Source organism: Silurus meridionalis, chromosome 3, assembly GCF_014805685.1.
Source record: "Silurus meridionalis isolate SWU-2019-XX chromosome 3, ASM1480568v1, whole genome shotgun sequence".
In the NCBI taxonomy this organism is placed as follows: Eukaryota; Metazoa; Chordata; class Actinopteri; order Siluriformes; family Siluridae; genus Silurus; species Silurus meridionalis.
Genome location: NC_060886.1, coordinates 28,093,283 through 28,120,451, shown reverse-complemented (window position 1 = coordinate 28,120,451; position 27,169 = coordinate 28,093,283). Strand labels below are relative to the sequence as shown.

Genomic DNA, 27,169 nt, shown 5'->3' with positions numbered 1-27,169 from the left:
TTCTGATATCTCTTCCCAGGTGACACAACGTCCTCATTCCGTCACCTTTAAAGAGAGACCAAGATGCATACGGGCTCTCCATTAAGGTTTACTAGAGGGCACTATTAGGGGATAAGATCTTATCAAGGAGATGAAGCAGAGACATATGTTTCATGCTGAGCTGAAGTATCTTTAGTATCTTCTGATGTATTACTTAACAAGTAGACCCCTGATTTCCACAAGTGCATAATGTGTATGCTTTGAATACATTGGCTATTGATGGCTATTGGTTGCATTAAAGGTTTTATATCAATCCTGTTGTGTTCAATCATCATCATCATCATCATCATCATCATTATTATAATTAATAATAATAACAACGATAATAACAGTAATAATAATAATAATCATCATCATCATCATTATCATCATCATTATTAATAATAATAATAATAATGATAATAAAAGTAATAATAATAGTAATTATTATTATTAATTTAATTTAATTTATTATTATTATTATTATTATTATTAATGATGATAACAATAATACTGTAATAATAATAATAATAATTATCATTATTATTATTATTATTATTATTATTAATAATAATAATAATAAAAGTAATAATAATAATAATTATTATTATTAATTTAATTTTTTATTATTATTATTGTCAGTACTGTTTTTATTATTATTATCATCATCATTATTATTATTATTATTATTATTATTAATAATAATAATAAAAGTAGTAATAATAATAATATTATTAATAATAATTTAATGTATTATTATTATTATTATTATTATTATTATTATTATTATCAGTACTGTTTTTATTGTTATTATTATTATTAATGATGATAACAATAATAACTGTAATAATGATAATAATAATTATTATTATTAGTAGTGGTATTATTAATTTTATTATTAATAGTATTATTATTAATTTATTTTTATTAGTGGCAGTAGAATAAGTAGCAGTATATACATTATTTTTTTCATGTTAACTATTTTTTGAAATATTGAATAAAATGCAATATTTCATTGTCTCACTTCAACACTGTCGGCTGCTTTTAATAAGAGTTAGAGCTCATAAAGCAAAAATGCTTGTTTAATATCATAAAAGCCTGAGACTGAGCTTTAGTGATATGCCTTGACATTTATAACATTAATTACATCTAATTAAATATTAACCCTAGTTTCTTTTTTAATTTAAACAATATCTGAAATTGACTACTCTTTCTAACCCTATAATTAAAAAAGAAAGTCGAGAGAACTCGGCCTATCATTAGCGATCAGATTCGTTTTCATAAGTTTCGAGTAGCAGATGGCTAATGAAACCATTTTCGATATTCAATCTTAACTGGCACTAATTCTGAGAGGGAAATAATGCTTTACTGCTGTAATGATCTTGAAACTTAATAGCAAACTTCACATAATTTAGTTTTGGTCGTTAAAAGTCAATAAGCTTGGAGATATTTATGTGTGCGTAATGAATGAGCTCGGCTGCTTTTATACGCTTAAATAGTGGTTTTCGTTTTGACTAAGTAGAATTGAGATTTAAACGTTTAATAAAATAAATAATTCCAATTTCTAAGCATGTATTTAGCGAATTTTACTGTCTAGGATTCATGCTTTGTCATATATATCCTCTGCGAGCTTAGAAAACACAGCACACACTCTCACACACACATATATGAAGTGAACAAGCCTCTGATCTAAAGGCCAATTCACACACAAAGTGTTTTTGAAGTGTTTCTGCTCACACATCTTACTGTACACATATGCTAACATTTTAACCGACATTACAATACATAGCAGTTGAGACGTGACACATGACTTGCAGTGGCTTGTTTAAAACATGGGTCCTGTCCATAATCTTGAAACATGTCATGATACAGATATAAACAAAAGGAAATCATAACATGATAAGATTCGCATTTTTTGATCATCCCATTCCACATTTAGTTCCTATTTGCTGTTATAATAACCTCCACTCATCTGGGAAGATGTTCCACTAGATTTTGGAGTGGAGATTTGTGCGCATTCAGCCACAAGGGTTTTGAGAAAGTCAGGTACTGATGTAGGGTGAGGACATTTTCCTTAATTTATTCATCAAAGATGGTCAGTTGAGGTCAGAGGTCTATTGCAGGCCACTCAAGACCTTCCATGTAAATCATATCTTCAGCTTGCACTTGTGTGCCACCAACTTTGCTATAACAATTTGGGGAAGAACCACAAATGGCTGGAAAGGCCAGGTCTCCAAATACTTTTGTCTATATAATGCACCCGAATAAAACCTTTATTGTTGAATGTACCATACAATAATTTAACCTCTGAATTTTTTTTGACACGCCTAAGAACTGCACATTTTTGTTTTGCCCATAATTTTACTCAAATGATTATCAAACATTTGCTAATCCAAAACCAACATCAAGCAAGTGTGAGCAGGAGTACAGAGACCCCTGGGTCCATGCAGCACAGTCAGAGGTATGAGGCACATGTCCACACATAGTTTGTACAGATTGTGAAGAGAGATGTAAATAAGCTGCATCCACTATGTGCTATAGTGTGTTTGTAGGTATGTAAAGGTAAAGCCTGGCGGAATATCTTCGGATAGCTTTGTGAATCTCACAGAGATTCAGTGTGTGCATGTGTTACTTCACATGTTTTATTTCTGATTCCGGAGGTGCTGATTGCCTCGCCATGTGTTGATAGGAACTGGCAATATACTCTTCCTTCGACTGATTTCCAAAGAAACACATGCAATATATGGAATAAATAGTCGTTAACATGAGCACTAGCAAATTTTAGCTAAATGTCATTTCGAAGACGTACTTTTGATGCCTAAAATCATGTGATCATGGTGTGATATTAGCATCATTTTCATCGTTAGCATCACATATTAGCATCATTAGCAACATTTAGGGTGGAGATCGGAAATAGTGTGTCGAATTGATTCAAATAGATCATTGTAATGGTAGACCTTAATGGGATAGTGGTACTACACCTCAATGAATAAGGACTTTGGATTGAAAAGATCAAATCCAAATCCCAGCACCATCATGCTGCCACTGTGGGCCCTCTGAGCAAGACCCTTAACCCTCAACAGCTCACTTCTATATAAGTCGCTCTGGATAAGAGCGTTTGCGCAAGGGTTTAAATGTACTGTAAATGATCTGTCTGATTTGAACTATACAGTAGCCTTGCTAATGAGTTCATCGTTCAACTTTTCAAGAGAAACTCTGGGTTCCTGAGGTAAAAATGGTGCCTGCAAGACGTAGAATGAGTGTCAAGATGCCTTTTTTCAATATACTGTTTCTCCTGACTGCTACAAATGCACATGTGATTCAACTATAGCTTCTATAGTGAAACAGATTTCACCTCTAACCACGTTCTGAATGTGATTGTGAACGTCTGAATGACTTCGATGATCTATTCACTGTCATATCTATGTTAAGTGCGGGTTATTCCTTCATCTACATTGTGCATTTGGACATGTGTGTTTCCTAAACCGTACAGTAAGCACACAATGCATGGATATCGTTTGATAGCCTAGACATACTGCATCGTGTGAGAGCATTTAGTATGCAGTATATTGACCAGGGAATATTTTTTTCCTGGCATCTACACAAATTCTTCAAACATGAATGAAGCCACCAAAAAGCAGTGGTTATAGTCACAAAATGAAGCTAGATTGTTTTATTGACTGTGCACCCAAATATGGCTTTTTTAAAAAAAGAAATGTGGCAGGAAGGCACATTGGCATGGCAGGTAACATTGCTGCCACACAGCTCCAGATTCCCCTGGTCCGATTCTGAATTCAGGCTTCTGTTTTTGAGTTTCAGTGCATCTCATTAGGGAAACAAGCTATGCTAAACTGCCCCTAGGTATGAATGTGTGTTTGTGTGAACGGTATAAATTTGTGTTACCCTGAGATGGTCTGGGATCCCATCCAGTGTGTATTCCTTCCTCACACTCTGGGGATCTTGAGCTGCTGTAACACAGAACTAAAAAAAAAAGACTCCTGAAGATGAACGAATGAAATTGACAATGTTTTAAATAATGATAGTGTAGCAGTAATTACGGTGCCATTTTGTTAGACAGAACATTCTTCTTTGGTCAGACTATGTTTGTAGAATGAATTCTTGAAGAATTTCTCCAGGCCAAATATCATATTCCCAGTCCTGATTTTCTTCTAGTGAACAGTTACTTTGGTTGCCCCTCAGGAAGCTGCAGGATATTTGTAACTTTGTAGTATAAACTGCATAATGTGTACTGTAGACTATACAGTATATTCCAATGCTGTATTATTGTATATATTATAACCGTGTCTGCATTTTAAAATGGAAGAAATTGTGAATGTACAATTTTTGCATTTGCATTGTACAGACAGTTGAAATTCCTGCAAGTTGCTAATGCTGTGGTTAAGGTTTTGATTAGGGTTTGGTCAGGTGAAGGCATTAATTAACTGCACCATTATTTATATCCATGAAAAAGCAGCAGGTAAAAAACATATGATGCTGTGCATCTTTGAGCTCTGGCTAGCTAAGAGATGAAAGACTGACACACATCTGAGCTAGCATTGCATCAGGGACCAGGCAGGAGGTTCCTCCACATATTCCCTTGCCACTGATCATAAAGGAGAACTAGCTTTCGGACTGCAAAAACCAAGAAATGCAAATATGATGTTAAATGAATTATAGACAAAATCAATCCAAATACAATTTAGTATAATGTTTTTGTATATTCTAACTGTTTCCACAGGGGTTTCCTCCATGTTCTCTGGTTTCTTATCACCTCCCAAAAGATTATAATAAAGATTTTCCTAAACATGAATGAAAAAATAAAATGAATTGGTGTCGAAATGAAATTCTATTGGCGAGATAAAGATCTGATGAACCATATCTTGCTTTGTTTTACCCAAGAGACGGTTACAGAGTAATCAGCTGAATGCACAAAGCTTGTATATCTAAGTATGGTTTATCCTGCTAATTTTGAATTAAGAATCTCTGGCTGCTGTCTTCACCTTGTCACGTACACCAGATGGTAAGCAGAATCTCAAGATATGGAGAAAGGAATGGGTTCATCGTGTAAACCTCAGTCGTGTCCCTTAAACAGAAAATGCTTTGCAAAACCACAGATGCAACAGTTTTGTGAATACAAGTTCAGCTCATCAGGTCACAGTCAGGTCACACATAGCCGAATTCATCAACATAAACTATATGGAGAAAAGTAATGGGATTCATGATCGGCCATACTGTTGTATGGGATTCTTCGGCAAACTGTTACTACAGTTAGAGGCGTGCAATTGTATAGAATTTTTACTTCACTTAAACCAGGATTCCCAAATATGTTCCAGCATGACAATGCCCCTGTGCACAAATCCAGCTTTATAAAGATATGGTTTACCTACTGTAGAAGTACGAGATCTTGGGTGGTCCGCTATAGAGCTCTGACATCAACCCTAATGAACACTTTTTGGATAAATTTGAACAATGACTGCACCCTAGACCTCCTCACCTCACCTACATCAGAACCTAACACCCTTGTAGCTGAATGATCTCGTAGAACATCTTTCCAGAAGAGTGGATGTTATTATAACAGCGAATGTGGACTAAATAGTGCTAAATGTTCAAAAGCATATACCAAACTTGTGGTTAGATGTACACAGACTTTTTTCTATACAGTGTATATGGTTATATATACGTTTGAAGATGGATAATGAGAATAAGTGACATTTGGCAACATAAATCAGACACATCTTTTGTACTTTACTGATATATAAAATTCAATATGCTCAAAAACTAACATGAGATGTTGACGCTTTTCCTCTTGTTCCTGTTTTACTGTCATTTTTACATAGTTTGGACTCTACAGCATGCCATAGTTATAAATATAGGTGCCATGTCTCCATCATATCGGACAGTCATAGCATATAAAAATAATAAAACCAATACTGTATGCATCTGTGGCAGATCAAGTCTACCTACCAGCCATGAATAGGGACACACATTACACATTAAAAGGTATAAATTGAGTTTTCACACACATACAGACATTCTGCAAGCTCAGACTGCCAGCTGTATAAGTGCTGAATCCGAACCACTTGTCAGGTTAAAATAGCAGGTTTTCTCAATATTGCTGTGCTAATGAACAAACAAGTTATTACCTTCCTGTGCACCAAAAAAAGAGAGAAAAAACCCCCACCCAGGTTTAAAAATGGCAAACTATAAAGCTTTTAATGGTTTTAAGTTGTTGTTCAGAGTGACTCACAGTGGATTTATTTATACAACAAAGCAGTTTAGGGGTAAGGGTCTTGCTCAAGAACCCAGCAATGAAAAAGCTTGGTAGTGCTGGGATTTAAATCCTAATTCCTCTCAGAAGTCGTAACCCCTGCGCTACCATTAACCTGGTTTCTTCAAAACGTTATATAGGAGAGTTAATATTGTGAAGGGTTCAAAATAAATTTGTGGTGCAGGAGATGGCAGATGCAAATGCAGATTTAAAACAATCCAATATGCAAAAACAAGAACGAGCATATCATAGACAAGGCTGTGGACAATAAAAAGACGTGACTGCACAAAAACAAAGACAATGAGAATGGCTTATAAAAGGCTTGACAATGAGACATATATATAAACCAGACGCTAAGTAGGGGTGCTAATTAGAGAGAACACATAACAGGTGATGGGTAAATGGAGCGACTGTTGAGTCTCAGAATGTTTCATTCTTGCTTGTTTTTTGCCTAATTCATTATTTTGAAAGAAAGGAATAGGTGCTTTATACTTCTCTCATGCACTTTACATACCCCAGTGATGTTAGAAAGCTAAGGGTCAGCCCCCTGGAGCACAGAGGGTTCAGAGATTTGCTCAAGGGTACCAAGAATGGCAGCATGGCAATACCGGGGCTTGAATCCCCGACCTTCTGATCAGTAACCCAGAGCCTTAACCGCTAAGCGACCACCTCCACTTTATGACCCCCCAATTAATTTGCCTTGGAGTTTTGCCTTGGTTTATTTAATATATGCATAATATCACCCATTCTCTTCCCTATTCTAAAAAAGCGTAATAGAGAAAGAGTTCAAACCCAAGAGCTATTTGAATTTCACTTTCTGATGATTTCACACGTTTCCACAACAAACCACCGTATCCAGCAGCCCTGCGTTATATTATATTTAAGGACGTCTCCTGTCGAGATCTGCTGTTGCTTTTAATGAACAAACTGGAACCTGCTGAGATCAGTGTGTGTTGCATTAATTACTGCCACATGATTTAATGCCGTTCTGCGAAACTGAACGCCGAAGCGCGTCGCGATCGGGAAAGTTCGTAATCGTGAACGCTGGAGCAAGGATTTGGGTTTAAAACCAATTAATCACATATTATTTATTTATTTAAAAATATATGACTGTCATTGGTTGCATTTCCTGATTTTTTTTTTATGAGCTTTCAGCTCAGAATTAGCAAATGCTAATTTCATACTAGCATGCATACTAATGGCATGGGTACATTAGGACAGCAAAAAAATATAGGTTCAATCTTTTGATGGAAAAACAGGGATAAACTTCCAAAGTAGTCTGGATCTCATGTATTCTGTATACTGTATATCCTACTTGTGAACAACGTTGTTTTTACGTTATATTTATGTGAAATTTGTAGGTATTATGCTGCGAAGGATCTTTGACTTTGTGTGGCAGCACAGTCATGAAATCATCGTTCTGAGCATGCCTTTTTTTAATTATTATTGAGCTTAGCAATGCTTCATCGCGGTCCTACAATTAGAAAGACAAATGCTACCTGTGAAAATATCCACTGTCAAAATATTGGACGTCTTCCCGTCTTCAAGATATCGAAAACTATATCATTTGCATATAATGCAGACGGCGGGACTGAAATGAGTTTAATGCAGCATGACACTGATGGTGTTCAGCACTGGTGTTCTTTCCCCCTCACAGTTGGCTTGCTCCAACAATACGAGCTGCATGTGTTTTTGGGCCGGAGACAGTCTAATGAGAGTGTGTCTGCATTTCAGGAACTCTAGGAGCAAGAGCTTAAAGCTGCCAAAAGCACTGTACTAATCACAGGCTAGCGGCTGACATGTCTGTCGTGCATACGTATTACTCTCGCACCCTGCGTCCCTTCTGCTCACCATCATCGTTGTGGTGAAAATGGTCTCGATTAAGTGGCGGTTGAGAATGAATTATGTCTCATAAGTCCAGAACAGTTAACGTTAATGTTTTTGAACTGGGTTAATGTAAAGCTGGATTTCAGTTTGGACTGTTTGCTTATAAGGACGACAGTTTACACAAGCGTTATTTTTCACTTTGGACAATTTGATGGCAGCTGTAAAATTTGCGAGCTCATTTTCCCCATCTCTTTGACTGACATATAAATACTTGCAAATTCCACTGTGTAGCTGTTCAGCTCATAGAGTATGTTTTTGTGTTTTGTTTTGACAGCATCTCAAGTACTTTTTATTATTTTATTGCACATAAAATGTTCATTCTACGGTTACCAGCCCCCCCCCAAACACACACACACACACACACACACACACACACACACACACACACACACACACACACACACACACCGTTTCCTGTCTTGACCTTGGAAAAGGATAAAAAAGCAGCCAAAGAAGAGCTCTGGTTTTGGGCCAATCCCATCTCACTCAAAGGCAGAAATGTGCTGTTGGAAAGTGCAGTGAATATGTCATGTCCACCTTTCCCTGAGGGAGAAGAAGATGAATAGGGGAAACTTTCTTCCAACCATCATCTCCTCTCTGGGGAAACATCAGAGCAGTGCTGCTTTCAGTCCGCACTCTCCTCAGCTCAGAGGATATCTGTCCTTAGAGAATGAAATACTGCTTCTCAGGAGCTCATTGCAGAAAATAACTGCAGGTGTAGGTCTTTTGACTTGTCCCTGTAGGGGCTTTTTGGGATTCAGTTGGACCCGTTTTCAGAGGTTTAGGCGAAGTTCTATTCGGTCGGAAATAATCGGCGTTTTTGATGTATTCGTTTATTTCTGTCTTCCCATGTATCAGACACCATTGTGTATCAATTCCATAATAAGTGCTAGTGTAAATTATATACTCATGCACGCATTTTTTATATTTAATACACCATTTTTAATTTGATAATAAAAAACGTCAATTTAGGACTTTTTTATCTTGCATTATGTCCTCTGCTGTCTTTGTTTGCTCTGAAGGATTACAGCCTTAAAATTAAAGTTCTCGTTTTACCGCCCTGTGCTCAGTGGCCATTCCGAGATTCAGAAGAATTAAGCAGAGAGTCCGTCTCTGGAGAAGCACTGATGCGTGTAAAATATGTTTCATGTAACAGCTGCTCTCCCAAAAGCGTCCTGTGAATTACGCTGTTTTCTGGACTGAATTTTGTGGATGGTTGATGCATGAACAACCTGATCACAGTTATTAAGCATTCAGCCTGCTGTCAGGGAATGTTGAAGGAAAAAAAGGAAATTAAGATTATGGTAAACTGATGGCTCAATCCCTGAAAAAAAATTTTATGCCCAGAAGTTATTGTTGATTGAATTCAGAATTCATATTGTTCCTGTCAAACCAGAATTTCTAACTTCTGAACTAATGTGCAAAAAAAGAAAAACTTGATCTGCATGTATAATTTGTACTAATGCAATTAAAACATTTTTGAAATAAAACTCATATCCTCTTTTGACCTTCTTGGTTTTGTCCATTGCAGGAACTTCTATTACATCACCATGCTGAGGGACCCGGTGTCACGCTATCTAAGTGAGTGGAAGCACGTGCAACGCGGTGCCACTTGGAAAACGTCGCTCCACATGTGTGACGGCCGCGCCCCCACCCAGGCCGAGCTCCCTTCGTGTTACGGTGGCGATGACTGGTCGGGTGTGACGCTGGGAGAGTTCATGGCGTGCCCACACAACCTGGCTAACAACCGGCAGGTGCGCATGCTAGCCGACCTGAGCCTGGTCGGCTGCTACAACCTCTCGTCCATGGGAGAGCGTGAGCGTGGTGCTATTTTGCTCGCCAGCGCCATGAGCAATCTAAAAAACATGGCCTTCTACGGCCTGACCGAGTTCCAGCGTAAAACACAGTACCTGTTTGAGCGTACATTTCAGCTGCACTTCATCGCAGAGTTTACGCAGCTCAACAGTACACGGGCCGCCGGCGTGGAGTTGCGGCAAGACGTACACGAGCGCATCGAGCGCCTCAACTTTCTGGATGTGCAACTTTACAAGTTCGCCAAGGAGCTCTTCCTGCAGCGTGTGCAGTTTGCGCGCCAACAGGAGAGGCAGGAGCGGCGCTGGCAGCACGAGCAGAAGGACCACCAGAGTAAAAGGCAGTCGGAAGAAAATCAGTCACAGCCCGCCACCACAGAGGACTACGCCAGCCAAGTGGCACGCTGGTGATGCTTCTTACATAAAAACAAACACTGAGCCAAGATGTACATGGGGTGGCCATATTTTCAGCTCTTCATTCACTCTTCTCTCTCATTAAACATTTTTTTTGGTTTGAGACGCTGTTGTAAGTCAACGGACTTGGGAATGTTTCGTTAGACAGTGAAGTCTGAGAATCTTAAACATGCTCACAAAGAATATATGAAATGCAACGTCAGTAGATGGGTATAGCACTGGCTCTACCCTTCAAATGTTCTTAAACATAGCATCACAAATCATGATATGCTAAATAAAAGCTATGGGGAATCAATACTTCTGAAGGGTTCTTCTTTTCTGTGTCTATGCTTTCTGTTCGACTGATTACAGTAGACTCTACTGGTGTCTCTGTATGTGCATTCATGGGTAGGTTTTACAATTAGTAAAAGTTTTATACTTGAAAATCATTTTTGCAAAATGAACAAAAAATATGCACACATAAATTCATAATTAACCAAACACAATGACCCCAAACATTCTCCTCAAGAGGAACTACTTTCTCATCCTCAACTCATAATCTCATATACTCTATACAGACAAAGTTTGAGGACACCTGCCCACAAGATTCCCTTCTGCTTTTTTGAACATTCAATTCCACTTTTATTCTTCATTCACTGTTATGATAATCTCCACACTTCTGGAAGATGTTGCACTAGATTTTGGAGTGTACTTGTTGGAGATTTGCCTTCATTCATCCACAAGGGTGTTAGTAAAGTGAGGTACTGATGTAGGGTGAGGAGGCCTCATCTAGGGTGAGGTGCGGTAAGCGTTCCAGTTCATACCAAAGGTGTTCAATAGTATTTTGGTCAGAGGTCTATAGAAGGCAAGTCAAGATTTGTTATCATGTTAGCCATGTTTTGGTGGAGTTTGTTTTGTGTACAGGGATATTTTCAAGCTGGAACAGGTTTGGGTCTCCTAGTTCAAGTGAAGGAACATTTGAATGCAACCTCCAAATATTGTGTGTTCGTGTATAAGTACATATATACAGAATCTCAAAAGAAGTGAGTACACCCCTCACATTTCAGTGAGTACCATAGAAATGAAACATGGATATATTTTAGAGTAGTCAATAAAACAGAACTTACAGCTATTATTGTCTAAACAGCTGGAAACAAAAGTGAGTACACCCTAAGTGATAACAGCTGTATGTCATGTAATCATGCAAAGCCATCATGTTCATCATGTTCATGTTTTAATGTGCATGACAGAACCATACAAATTTGTGTATATCATATTAGAGCAGTTAAAATGTAATTCTTTGAGTACAATTCTCTTATACCGACCACTGGATGTTCAACATGGCAACCGTGGCAAAGACTCTCTGAGGATTTGAGAATTAGAATTGTTGCTCTTCACAAAGATGTCCCAGGCTATAAGAAAATCAGGAACACCCTGAAACTGAGTTACAGTACAGTGGCCAGGGTCATACAGAGGTTTTCCAAGAAGGGGTCCACTCAGAAGGGTCAAAGAATTTGAGTCCTCGTGTGGGGCGTCAGGTGCAGAAGTTGCTTCAAAAAAACAGACGCATGAGTGCTGCAACATTGCTTAAGAGACTGCAGAAGCAAAAGGTCTGATTGTCAGTGCTCAGACGATACGCCTCATGCTGCAACAAGTCGAGTTTACACAGCTGTCATCCCAGAAGGAAGTCTCTTGTTCACTTAGGGTGTACTTACTTCTGTTGCCAGATATTTTGACAATAATGGCTGTATGTTGAGATATTTTCAGAGGACAGTAAATCTGTACTGCTATACAAGCTGCACATTGACTACTCTAAACTATATCTAAGTTTACTTTCCATAGTTCTGTTCCTTTGAGAAGATCTACTAAAATGGTTTCTAAAATGTGAGGGGTGTACTTACTTTTGAGATACTGTTTAAGCAAGGATGGGCAGTATTTCAAATATAAAATAGGGTTAATGAAAATGGCTTTATATTTTCCATCAAAACACTTTAGTGTTTTGTATCTTTGTCATTTTCAAATACTGTCAAATACTTTGTAAGAAGTCGACATGATGACATCATAAAAACGCGGCCTCTGATTGGTGCCTACTCACTAGTTCGCCCAGACTTGTTGAGATCAGTAAAACTGATCCATATGGAAGAAGGTGGTAAAGTTAAGAAACATGCAGGAGGACAGCTTTTAAATAATAGTCCAATGATTGATAAGTAAATATTTAATTGCAGAATAGTGAACCCTAATTAAAGCAGCTGTTTAGTAGAATCATGATTTGGCATACCAATGCATGAATGACTGCCTGACCCAAAATATATAATATTTTCTTAAGATTGACTTGTTTGTCATTGAAGCAGTGTTGCTAATGCAAAGTAGCCTTTCATTACCAAACACCAAGTAACTACATTAGGATACAATTATGAGTCTTTCACAAACTATTAGACCTTAAACTGTTGGTTACTTTAAAACTAACCTTCATCTGGGAGCTCACAGGGAAATTTATATGAATATTTGATGGCAGATTTGATGGCATGACGCAGCGAGAGAAAAGCTTTTGCTATCAAACACTGTTTACTTACAGTAATCACCTGAGTGTGTGTAATGGTGAAGATCAAATTCTTCACCATTACAAAATTCATGGAAGATTTATTTATATATAAATAAAAAGTTTTGGTTTTATTCATCGAAAAACGAATACAGTGTTTAAAATCTGCTTGTGTATCACTGGTGATCGAGGGTGAACAGGTTCTCATGTAAAGATTAATGACTTCCTGAGTCCTCCTCCTAAGCACCAGATAGATTAAAACCTGCTCGCTTCTCTCAGGACATGGACATAGATGGATCATTTCTCAAGCATGCATCCAAATTTCCACACAATTGGTTGCAGTATTTTCCCTGGATTTATACACAACTACAATAAATCTGTGGTTTTTAATAGAAATTGGATGCTTTTGCATAAATAAAAAAATGTAAAGAACAATTACACATGAAGGATTGTTCCAAAAATCCCATAATGCATTGTTTTTTTTTTACCCCATTAGTCGATGTGGCTCATTACTTGCATTTTCCAGAGGGGTTCATAATTTTAGGGTTGGTGATGTTTTTGAAATGAGTTTTTATATATATATTTTATATATATATATATATATATATATATATATATATATATATATATATATATATATATATATATATAAGATAAATACAATACACTGTCAGACACCATCGAATGAAAAGAATAGAAAGTAAAATTGGTTTCTAAAGTGACATTTATATAGACGATAATATAGATGTAGCGTATGCTTAAAGATAGTAATATTCTCTAAGTACAACAAACGTTCTTCCAAATGAAACCCACATTTTTCTGCAGGTGAAATTCATGCTTTTGAGTTCTGTTCACAGGATGCTAAATTAACTGTACACAACAAAACACACCTTTCTTGCAGGTGTTTAATGAATCCAAACTCCGGACTTCCTTGTATGTTGTTTTAAATCATAGCTGAGAAGCTGAATGAGCGTGAATAAGAGATAGAAAGTAGATTTCTCCCACCTTCTCTCGTCTATCACTTACTGAGTTTACAGATTTACCAAGACAATGAGGACCGTGATGAGCGAATTATCAGTGATGGAAAATCTTCCAGTCATACAGTCACATACAGAACAGGATCACACCCTACGTTTTTAGCTCCGCATTCACTTACACAAGTGTGACTCAATTATTTCTTTATTTGTTTGTTGATTTAGTAATATAGTCTCCGTAAAGGATGGAAAATAGTACAAAGTTGAATGATTCCATTCCTCGAATAAATTTTTGTTTTTGTAATTTTCTTCACGTGTGAAAAGAAAGAGATGTTCAAGATGTCTATCTGTGTCTTTTAGTGTGAGTGTGTATGCATGTGTAAATATAAGACAGATTGTGTGTGTGTGTGTGTGGGTATAATGGAAATTACGCTGTCTCTTTTGGGTATTTGAATTGTTTAGGTCACTTAAGTGCAATACATGAACCGAGTGAGGAAAATATTTTGGAAATATCATGCCATCATTTGGGGGTGATACGTTCAAGAATTAAAAACGATCTTCCGAAGAGTCGGCGGTACAGAATTTGTTATTTGGAAACAGAACTATTGGGAGTGCCCAGGTCGTTCACACCCAGGTCTTCAGTGGTGTCCTGCTTGAACCAATCCACCTCTTAGTACCACCATTAAGATCCCATGGCTATTAAAAACATTCATATTATATACAACAGAGCAGAACAGAGCGTGGCATCACAGAGAGGTATCTCATAAAGTGTAAATGAATTACTAAGGCATAAAACCCAATGACCACAATTTAACAAATCTCCTTTTACTGGATTTGGTTGACCTTTCCTTATGATGTCCAACTTTTCATGAAAAGGCTGTCTTACAAATGTATTAGTGTATCTGCAACGAAATCATTTTCTTCTCCACTGTCAGCCACATAATATATAACACAAATATATATATAACAACATGTGCAGTTTGCTACAGATTCGGGTTTGAGAGCTCTGACTAGTGCGTTCTCCGACATCCAATGCAGACGTTATTAGAAGCCTGCTAGATGGCCCTTTATTCACATTTAAACAAATGTTATTGTATTTAAAAGACATCATTATTAATGTTGGTTTTCTGTCAAAAAGAATATTAAAAATGTCACATGATGTTTTCATATTCCTTCCCCTTTATAGTGAGAAAACAAGAGCATGTCCCTCGAGCCTGTTCTTTCTTGACTGATCAACTTTCTGATAAATTCTGTTTAGATGACGCGGTGATCCCAAGATATATGGCAATATATGTGTCAATGCTGATGTGTTCGTATGCAGCACAACAGAAGAATAAATCTTCTATTTATGTTCAATAAATATTAAACTCATTTGTTTAAAAATAATAATAAAATCCTGGAGGATTGATATTTAATGTGACAGTTCATTCTTGCAATACAATCACCAATATCGACTGTATGAATACTTTTGAATTAATCCACCAAACTAACATCTATTTTTTGCTCTTTCTGGATGGAGTGTGTGAACGTTGAAGAGCACAGTGCTGGACTATGTGGCACATCTCCCATTTGTGAGTTACTGAATTGGATAGGAGGCAACGTAAAGCCCTAAAAAAGTATTGACTTGAACAGGAAGGCTAATAAACAAATGAATGAATGGTCACTAAAATGTCCATATCTTACGCACTCTGGCCATCAACTTTGATGCCTAAAGCTTTGCCTTGTGTTCTTCTTCATCATCAACATTTTTAGGGACCCTCTTGTTGTTGCATATTTAGCAAATAACTAATGTCTAGACAAAAGTGAGATTTTGAATTGCTCTCCCAGAAAAAAAACAGAAGAAACTTCTTGCAGTGTGGATAAAAAACATGCCAGGCTGATGTGCATTCCTTAATTTGTTGTTCTTTTAATTGCTGTTAATGATTTCCCAAAGGCTTTATCATGGCTCCTACTAGAGATACATTTCTTACCTTAGCAGTGAAGCAGCATGAAGTCATTCTCACTGTTTTAATGTTAAAATGAGAAGTCATTCATGTCAGCGGGAATCCACCTTTATTGTCTGGTAGTAAGCTGGCAATAATAAGTACATTGAGCGAACACATATTGATTTGAATTGTGTGCCAGAGGCCTCTGCAGGAAACTGTACTTAGTCCTGATGCATCGTTCTAAATAAACGTAGCAAATGTGTTGTAGCTCATCAGGTGGTGTGATACATCTACTGTGAAGAACTCTGCTGAAATACCTGCTCATTCGGGCTGCTCGTTCGCACAGACTCGGCCATTAAACGAAATTGCCGTTGAAATGTGAAGGAAATGAAGCCTTTAAAAAAAAACTCTGCTTGAGAATATATATTTATTTATTGGATAAACATTGGTGGAGAAAGAAACTATATAGTTAGCTATATATATATCTTTAAAAAAGCATGGCCCTCTTTCTGAGCATTGAATTCCTATTATGTATGCTAGCAATGACAAAATTGCTAATTGCTAATGTGAAAATAACAAGCAAAAGAAAACAAGACAAAAGTTCTTACTAGCTAAACACAACAGAAAAACAAATCCAGGCTAGGAAGATGGTGTACTTTGCATTCATTCACTGTAAATTACTTCCTCTCTACTTAAGGCACTTAGCACACGTTTGTGAGTTACCTCACTTTGCTGTACCTAAATTTCTTGCATCCTGTGCTTGATTTTAAGGGTAAAGTGCTTGTACAACAATATGCTAAATGCTTAATGATGGCGCTAACAGCTCTTTAACACTTGCAACACCATCTTTTGTATTAAAAAAACGGTCATGTATTCTATCCAGCATTAGCAACTCAAGTAAAATAAATGTGTTTTCGCTATCTACGCTGTTAATGCAATTCATATATAAAGTTATGTCAAGTAGATCGAGTCAAAAAAAAAGATTTTCAGATCTTCAGCAGATCACAGCCACCATGCTGATCTCAGGTTTCCTCCTGGGAATCAGGCTATAGAAAGCTTGTTGAAACTTGTCTCCAGCCAAGGTGAAGAGGGCCAGATTGAAGAAGGTGTTAAGGCCTGCCAGGGGCCGTGACAGCATGTAGACATCATTGATGGTTTTCTTGTCTGCACAGGATGTCATGTTGCTCCTCAGACTGTCCACTCTTAGAACCCTCAGGATGTGATAAGGCAGAAAACACATGACAAACACGGCCAAGATCATCACTGTGAGTCTGTGGGCTCGCACCCGGCTGGGCCTTGATGCTGAAAGGCTTCTTCCCAGGGCAACCCTGATATGTGTGTAACACCAACACACAACAAACAAGGGCAGCAAGTACCCCAGAATGCTCAGCAGCCAGCCATACCACCACACCATCTTTGGATCATTACTGGCAAAATCTAAACAGTCTGTGGTGTTACCAACCTTCTGGGTCGTGATCATAGTGACCATTGGGCTAATCTCCAGCAGAGAGATGGCCCAGGTGATCAAGCAGGCAGACACACCCCAGGACGCCTTTTGGACTTGAGCCGCTCGAAGTGGGTGCACCACCACCACATAACGGAAGACACTAAGACAAGTAAGGAAGAGGATGCTGCCATACAGGTTGAAGTGGAAGCAGAAGCGGAGAAAACGACACATAAACTCGCCAAGCGTCCAGTTCCTGGTGATGTAGAAATTGACCAAGAAAGGTAAACTGAGAGCGTACAGCAAATCAGCCACTGCGAGATTCATCATAATGATGCTCCCACTCTTCCAAGGCCTCAGCTTGACCACGTAGATTATGATGGCTGTGATATTTCCAGTGAATCCAACCAAAAATATAATCCCATACATAACTGGAAGATAGTAATGTTTTATATATATGTTATCAGAAGAACAGATAGCAGACGTATTCCCATGCACTTCCATTGTCAGCTAATTCGAAACCTAAAAACACATTTGTAGATGGTTAATTTATTTTGATTTCAAGAATGTTTGATGTTTGATACACTAGTTTCTAAAACCTCTGCACCACCAGCATTAACAATACTTTGACTTGTCTTCTGCCCCCTATTGGATCTATCTATGCTTTGCAGTCAATTGCAGGCATAAATCAGGTTTTTCCAATATGGCTGCCTTCATTAACTTGAAAAAGGAAACTGAAGTTTGAAAAACAAAAAGTTTATGTTGTCACAGATTTTTTTAAAGTTATGAATATGTAATGTATTTTTATGAATATGTATTTTTTTTAAAAGAATGCTATATGAAAATATGTGTATCAAACATGATACAGCAGGTTTATAAGGTCATTTAGCTTAGTGGTCAATGTATTGCAATTCATGATGTTTATTAAACTAATTACAAATTAAATTGTCATCTTAAAAATTGTAACTGATTCCATACTAGTGGAAATGAAATATTTGTGATTCAAATATTCAAGCGACATTGTGCATTTAGACCAAGATGAAAATGATGATGAGGAGGAGTGAACATTCCAAATACAATAACCAGTTTTTATTATAAAATTAACATTGTTGTAATCAGTACATTGCCATAAATGCCCAGAGTTTCAAATAAGATAAAAAAAAATTGTAAATGGAATAGATTTGTTTTTATTTCATTTTGTTTCCAAAAAAAGATAATTTTCTGTTGTTTCATATTTCAGGTTTCACAAGGGGTTAATTATAACTGACAGTACAATATTCATGTAGAACAAATTGCATCGAGGGTGAGGTTCCCTCATGAACAATGCGACATAAAACTTGAACAGGTTTTGAGGGGTTTTAACATTCTTCTTGGCCAATCAACAACTCTTTATATCTCATTCCACAGTGTTTACAGTGTTGTAAAAATCATAGAAAAAAGTCAACATAAGGAAAACCATGCTATGAGCTAATGGGTTTAAAATTTGGACTAGTAATTAATGTTAAACATATAAATTCATATCAATACTGATATAATTATGTACATCATCATACTTTGTATAAGCAGTATTTTCTCAGTGCTTTTGGTCTAGAAGTGTAGGAGTGCTTACCTGTATTTATCAGTTCTCAAGTTCCCAGAAATGTCTCTTACTTTCACATTATCCTTTTAATTCTTCTTCTCAAACTGCAGGTTGTTGTGACTGTAATGAATACACACTCCCAGTCTGGTATCCTACATGTCCTCCAACTTATGGCTAATGCTTAAATAGTGACTCATGCTGGGAAGTCCGGCCAACAAAGTCTTGATATTTTTTTCAGAGTTAATCTTTACCCATTTAAAAAGTACTTCCTGTAACCAATCAAGTGATATTTTTTTTACAATATCTTATACAGCTCCATTCTAAGGAACATCTACTACTAATATATACTATATATAGTATATATCAGGCTAAAAAGGATAAATATGCCTTTATATTCCTGATCCTGATCCTGGCCAGGATAATGCAGCCACCTGCTCATTGAGATGACATGAACAATCATGGCTTGGAGATATCATGGCTTGTAGAATGCTTCTGATACCATGTTTACTCTAAAGTCCAACAGGTTGAACAGAATACAGTGCTATATTTGGGAAGCTACTGTTCTATACATTAAATATAGATGTTGTATGTAATAATAAGTATTAATGTCTGTACTTTTGAGAGTCACCAACAGTTGGAAGCAAAGTCCTTGTGTGTGTCAACACACTTGGCCAATAAACCTGGTTCTGATTTTGATATCGTTACTTCGGAAATACTACTGTAGGTCATGTGATTAAAGACAGAGAAAACCATCCTCTGTAGGCTAAAGCTGATTTGTAGTTTGGAAACGTCTGCTTCATGAATACATGTTAATGTGCTACTTTACCAATGAGGACAATGGAGCAGTGCATTGGGGGCCCAGGCCACCGTAACCCCAGGTGTTTGTTATTGTGCGTTTGTGTGTTTCATGAGGAGGACAATTCGGCACCATCTAATCCAACGGTGTTTGCATTTTAAATAGTGAATTTTTACTACTTTGTACTAACATGTAATTAAGGTAACTGTTGGTTCATAATTATTAGTCTGTAATTAACATTTACTTTACATGCTTAATTATGTACCGTTTTTGTAGTGTTACCAGAGTGTGAGGAAATTTGAATTCATTGATAACAAAATTTGTATTGGGAGAATATAAGGATTGTGACTAAAGTATTCGGACACTTGACTTGTCCAGCAGTGAGTTTTCCCCCAAACACTTGTATTTGATGTCCTTGGATGTGCCAGCATTCAATTTCCCCTTCGCTCGAACTAGAAAACCCAAACCTGTTCAACATAACAATGCCCCTGTTCACAAAGTGAGCTCCATGAACATACATGACAAGACCACTCGAGTTACTGTTCTCTGAGGTGCATTGTGCAAAAGTCTACATGTGTCATAAATCTTAGTGCCGCCCAAACTAAATACGAATATATGTGCACAGTCATATCTCATACCCATTAGGGAAACCTACCTTATGTTTATATATATTTATATATTTAGATTAGACAAACTGTATATATATTTAAACTGTGGTCCCAATGCACTCTGTGTTCTGTGTCCATGCAATATGAATATTTTTACTTTGTTATGGTACTTTAAGTATCTGCACAGACATCTTTATAATTAAAAAGTTTAATGTGCAGGAGAATTGAACATTGAACAAATGTAGAGGACAGAGTAGTATGGAGACGGATGATCCCAATGGGAACAGCCAGAAGAAGAGGAAGAAGAAGAAGATGTAAGATTAGCATACCAGTGACTTTTAATCAACTTCCTCAAGACTTTTTGCTGGCATTTTATAGACAATACATATGCGATCGCAAGATATTTAAATAAAACCTACAAAAACACACAAATAGGAATAATGCTACAGCTACAATAAACTCTTTCCACCTATTATACACTGATTGGATGGCTGTCTAGACGCCTGGTCACAGTCGGGCATTCATCTGGCTTTAGCTCAACCTTATATAAACTGCAATGCTGAAAGAAGGACTTTTTAAACTTTCATGTGCTTTTAAGCAAGGATTGACTGTAGCCTCCAGTTGTGCCTCTTTGAGCACGTTCAGAATTGACACCCTGCTGGGATTTTCAAGACCAGCAGAATCCCTCTCAGCAGTGGATTTCTTACTGTATATCTAAGATGTTCACCCACTTCAAAAACATCCCTTGCATTATGGGACAGTGGTGGAAAATAAGGCATAAACTGAAAGACAACACAAATTGTATATCAACAGATGTCTTTAAGATGACAAGGCAACTAAAATCCCATGCTGAAACCCAAATAAAAAAGCAACAGTGGCTCGGATGTGCTTCGTATTTCATGAGTCGAGTAAGAGAAAAACACAAATCCATGCATGCACGATGCAGTATGTCAGCGATGTAGGATGATGATGTAATCTTGGGTACATAATGGGAACTGTGGTAAAAATAGAGTGACAGTAAAATGCTGAAGAAAATCAAACATCATTACCCAACCAGGTACGTCCCTTTCATTAGAGCGAGTCTTTTCAGCTAAATCTTCTTACCCACAAAGAGACAATTAGTCCAGGAGAATGCAGTTGCCACATCCAGTAACTATAATTACAACCCGAATCATAATCTGTGATGAGATGAAATGAACAATCCTTTGATTTAATGGCCTGGAGATATCATTCTGATACCATTTTTACTCTAACGTCCAACAGGTTAAGTCAAAAAGGGAAAATAGAATACAGTGCTATATTTGAGACTTTTCTCGAGCTTAAATATGGAGAATAGTTTAGCTAGATCATGTGATTATTCTTTTGAGTGAAGTTTTATGTCAATTCAAAACATAAGAACACAGACGTTTATTGAAGATGGTTTGAGAGTGTGAGTAAATATGAATGCATTAAAAAAAGAAGTCTTAGAGAATATTGGGAAAATATAAGAATTGTGACAAAAGTATTGGGACGGTTGACTTCTCCATCAATATGTGGTTTTCTCCTGAACGGTTCAAAGCATTTAAGCTACAATAGAAGACGCCTCAATTTGATCAAACACTAAATCAAATGAATTGGAATGTTGACTGCACCACAGGTCCCATCAACCTACATGACTTTACTAAAGCCCTTGTGGATGAATGAGTACACATCTCCACAAACACACGCTAGAATCTAGTGGAACATCTTCCCAGAAGAGTGTAGGTTATTCTAATATATATTACAATATATAATCTTTTCTTCTATTGTCAATATTGTGTCTGATATATTGTGCAAGTGTCTATTAGGCAGAGGATTTCTTACTCACTCACTCATCCACCAACTCAATCACTCACTCACTCGCTCATTCATTCACCAACCAACTCACTCACTCACTCACTCACTCATTCACTCACTCATTTTCTCATTTACTCACTCACTCATTCATTCATCCACTGACTCACTAACTCAGTTACTCTCTCACTCATTCACTCACTTATTTTTCACTCACTCACTCACTCACTCACTCACTCACTCACTCACTCACTCATCCCCAACCAACTCACTCACTCATTCACACACTCATTCATTCACTGACTTACTCACTCATTTACTCACTCACTCTCTCACTCACTCTTTCACACACTTCTTATTCATTTACCCACCAACTTACTCAATCACTTTCTCACTCACTCACTTATTCACACACTCATTCATTCACTCATTCACCAACCAACTCACTCATTCACACACTCATTCATTCATTCATTTACCAACCAACTCACTCATTCACACTCATTCATTCATTCATTCATTCATTCATTCATTCACCAACCAACTCACCCATTCACACTCATTCATTCATTCATTCATTCACCAACCAACTCACCCATTCACACACTCATTCATTCATTCACCAACCAACTCACTCATTCATTCATTCATTCATTCATTCATTCATTCATTCACCAACCAACTCACCCATTCACACACTCATTCATTCATTCATTCATTCATTCATTCACCAACCAACTCACCCATTCACACACTCATTCATTCATTCACCAACCAACTCACCCATTCACATTCATTCATTCATTCACCAACCAACTCACTCATTCACACACTCATTCATTCATTCATTCACCAACCAACTCACTCATTCACACACTCATTCATTCATTCATTCATTCATTCACCAACCAACTCACTCATTCATTCATTCATTCACCAACTCACTCCTTTACTCTCTCACTCCCTCTTTCACACAGTCACTCACTTAGTCACTCACTCATTCACTCACACATTCACTCCCTCTTTCACTCCCTCTTTCACTCACTCACTCACTCACTCTCTCACTTACTCATTCACCCACCAACTCGCTCACTCACTCACTCACTTACTCACCAACTCACTCACACGTTCATTCATTTATTCATTCATTTGCCCCCTTTATTCATGTATCTATTCACTCATTCTCCCACTTACTGACTTATTTACTCTCCCAATCACTTATTTTTTATTCATTCATTTATTTATTCACTCACTCACTCACTGCAGGGTCTTTCTCAGTAGTGTATGGCTTTTTAAAGTTTAAATAGCAGTTAATGTTTTAGCAGCATTTGTCCAGCTCTCTGCTGTCCTCTAGTGGATGAAAAAAGCACCAGCCCTTTTGTCACCTGGTTTCCCCTGCACATTAGTGAGCTTGAATGCTCAGCTCTTCATTTTCAGCATGTCTATGGCCTTTTACTTGTAGCACAGAACTTTAAACCTCACTTATTGACCCAAGCAAAGTATGCAAATCCAAGCCATGAGATGCTAATATCCTTATGAGGTAAAGTTTTTGGCCTATAGAGGCATGCTAGTTTTTAAAATGATGCTCTGCTCACTAATCTCTATCATGGAAAATCATGAGCTTCATAGAAACCTTTGCCCCCCCACAGATGTCCACATTGTTGCTCAGCTCCAACACATTATACACCATCTAGTATACAGTATGTCACACATCACAAGTTGATAATTAAACTATTTAAAATTATACTATTTATAATTATATAATGTATTGCAGCACGCAAAGTTAAGGTCAAAGTAAGGAGCTCATGGCCTCATGTAATGTGTTAGATCTTCATTGTCTGGTCAGTGTCTAGATCGGCCACCAGATGGCAGAAATGGACCATTTTTCATCTCAATCAAGCTCATCTTTAATTCTGCTGTGTGTATATGAGTGTATATAAGATTCACATCAGACTGTGGCATCTGTTCTTTACTTATTAAACTACACCTGGGATATTCTCAAGCCAAAAAAAAACAGCATCAACAAAAAAAAGTTAGAATGCAATGAAGCAAAGATTCATCACTGATTAGATAAAATTACCTCATGAGCTTTTTACTCATAGTGTATAAGCCATTTCTTGTTCGAACTTATTCTCCTTTACCTCGCACTAGACTCCTGAACACAACAATTAGTGCTGTGTAAGCCTGTGCGGACTTTTCTGCCGATACTCTATTGATCTGAGAGTCGTGGGAGGCGATGATGCCAGGAAATGCACATCACAAGATTTGCCTCCTGCGCCGCTCTCGGCCCTCGTGTTGCAGTGGGTTTGTAGATTATTAGAAAATATTGTTCTAATGTAAACCTATGGGACTTTTTAGAGATGTATGAGATGTGCTGAATCACCTCTTGAAGCAGACACGGCTCTTACCTGCTTAGTTGAGAGGATGAGATGACTAAGCTAAAGCGATAAACACAAGGGTCTTGTCGTTAATAGCAATTTGAATGTGTTATTAGCTTTGAGTGGTCTTATAGGTATTCTTTAATGGTTTATATACATATATAGATATATGGAATCATAGACATGGTGACATGGTACTGGAACAACTAATATTTGTTCAAGCTACAATATTTAAAAAAAATCGCTTCTGTCAGCAAAACGCTGCTAACGCTTCGCTTTTTCTGATTGTGATATCAGGTCAACTCAGCACTTTCTGAGGAGAAATTTAGCTGAAGCAGGGAGATTAAAACAAGGCACCACGTTTCAACCAATTGATGAGGGCAAGATAGATGTAGGAACAACGTAGCATACATAACAACATACACACACACACACACACACACACGTTATTGCTAATCAGGACAACACTAATAATCACTGCCATTGTGACACTGATTCATGTTCAAAGCTCTGACTGTTTCAATGACATCATTTCCTGCTGGGATTAATGCAACCTGGCAAGACAAGACTCTCCATTAGCAACTGAAGGAACTGATTAGCGGGTTATTATGAAACTTGACATACTTCAAAGATGACGAGCGTGATGAGAAATCCTCGATTGCAAATATAGACGCTAACTTTTTTCGCGCACGGATAACGTCGACGCTGCGATTTTATCCAACGTGCGAATCTTCCCGAGCATTTTTAAGCATGGGTATTAGACCTCTACTCTGCTAATTGCTGGTGCACAGTGCAAAGTCTTCCAGCATCTCACACTTTCTGATTAATGGCATGTTGCTACAGCAACAGGAACGAATCCAGTGTTGCAATTATCGCGCAGACCAAAAAGACACATCGGCAATTAAAGCAAGTCAAAGGAAACGAACGAACTTTGCTTGAGTAAGACTTTTTTTGGGGGGGGCCTTTTAGAGTTTAGATTTTATCTTCAATATGATATCAATTCGTGTCGTCGTATATGTACATCTCCGTCGTGCAACGTTTTTCTTTTTTCAATGGAATATCCTGTTGTTAGTTTACAGGTTATTCAGTAAATCATCTCTGGGAAAATTCGGTTCGATTACTTTCCTGGGGCCACTTGTTTATCATCTCCTCCTGTTTTTTTCTCAGCAGCGGATTATTCGCAAAGACCGAACATTGAAATGACTCACCCAGCGTAATGACTGGAGAACAGTCAGTCACCCCCCCGTGCCCGTTTCTTCGGTGTGAATGACACGAAAGTACAATGTTTCAATAACAATAATTAACGGACAAATGAGCATGAAATGGGTGAATGGAGCACAGCTCGGCATGAGTCCCGTGTACGTTGGCTGCGGCCTGTTCGTCGTGGCAAATGGATCTTTTTAATGACGAAGAAGTGCACCGAGTGTGATAGCGGTGGTGTGACTGCTTTGTGACACGGAATATTAAGGATGTGCTCAAGCACTGTAGTAAACAGCTCGGTTGCCATTTATGATTTCGGTTTCTGCCTGTGTGTGTGTGTGTGTGTGTGTGTGTGTGTGTATAATCCCATAAAAATACATCTAATAGCAGCTCTGGGTGTCAGGCTGTGAAAACATGAGGCGATGTATGTCGGTTTAAGTATTGTTTATCATATAATAAAGGGACCTGTGTTTTTTTTTATAAACAATATGACAATTTTAGGGGGTTATTTCAATAATACCTGTTGTACCACTAAAGAACAGGTGTATTATTTCTTAGATTCGTGTTGGAAAATGAAGTCACTACATGGGGGAAGAAAAAGGATGGAACACCTGATTTTTCCAGATATAAATGGTTCTTTCCCAAACTGTTACCACAAAATCAGAGGCACTGAACTGTGAATGTTTTTGGATTCGATTGCATTAATATTTTCTCTTTTTCTTTAAGCCACTACAGCTTTATAAAAATGTGGTTTACATACTGTAGGTTGAAGTGAAAGATCTTGAGTGGCCTGCTATAGAGCTTGGAAATCAACCCTATTGAATACCATTGGGAGGAACTGGAATGCTGATTGCATCCCAGGCCTCCTCACCAACACCCTTGTGACTGAATGAGCGCGAATCTCTTCAGCCACACACCATATGTTCCACTAAGCATCTTGCCAGATGAGCAGACTTAATTAGAACAGCAAATCTTGTAGCTGAGTGTAGATAACATTTAATCTTCTTCTTCATCTACAGCTGCCTCATTCAAACCAACTACCTGCACCACATCCATAAACCTCCTCCTTGGTCTTCCTCTTTTCCTCCTTCCTGGTGTCTCCATTCTCAGCATTCTCCTACCAATATGTCCCTCCTCTGCACATGTCCAAACCATCTCAATCTCGCTTCCCTCACCTTGTCTACAAAACGTCCTACATGCACTGTTCCTCTGATAAACTCATTTCTAATCCTGTCCATCGTCGTCACTCCCAACGAAAACCGCAACATCTTCAGCTCTGCTACCTCCAGCTCCACCTCCTGTCTTTTACTCAATGCCACTTTCACTCTTGCAGATACCCTTCTATCACAAATCACTCCTGCCACTCTTCTCCATCCACTCCACCCTCCCTCTGGTTTTTGGTTTGTGTTTTTGCTCTCAGTTTGCAGGCTCTTGGATTTTTGGAATGTTTTTTGGATTTTGTTTTTTCTCTAACCCTCATTGCTCAGTTTGTCGTGCCTAATATTTGGACTGTTTTTCGGTCTGTGTTTTTCCCTTC

The 27,169-nt window shown here is 37.7% G+C and overlaps 2 protein-coding genes across 2 annotated transcripts in view; one reads left to right on the top strand and one right to left on the bottom strand.

The window, feature by feature from the left end:
- hs6st3b (heparan sulfate 6-O-sulfotransferase 3b) overlaps positions 1 to 10,695 on the top strand; it is a 61,797-nt gene extending 51,102 nt beyond the window's left edge. Inside the window, exon 2 of the mRNA XM_046841075.1 lies at positions 9,705 to 10,695. Coding sequence (XP_046697031.1) covers positions 9,705 to 10,395 — 691 coding nt within the window. The 3' untranslated portion in view covers positions 10,396 to 10,695. The remainder of the gene's footprint in view (positions 1 to 9,704) is intronic.
- A 5,359-nt stretch (positions 10,696 to 16,054) lies between these two features.
- On the bottom strand, positions 16,055 to 18,994 carry LOC124383151 (2-oxoglutarate receptor 1). Its single transcript, XM_046845561.1, has 2 exons — positions 18,869 to 18,994; positions 16,055 to 17,781 (listed from the first exon to the last, which is right to left on the bottom strand). The coding sequence occupies exon 2, from the start codon at positions 17,761 to 17,763 to the stop codon at positions 16,810 to 16,812; it is 954 nt and encodes a 317-aa protein (XP_046701517.1). The 5' UTR covers positions 17,764 to 17,781; positions 18,869 to 18,994; the 3' UTR covers positions 16,055 to 16,809.
- Between the last annotated feature and the right edge of the window lie 8,175 nt (positions 18,995 to 27,169).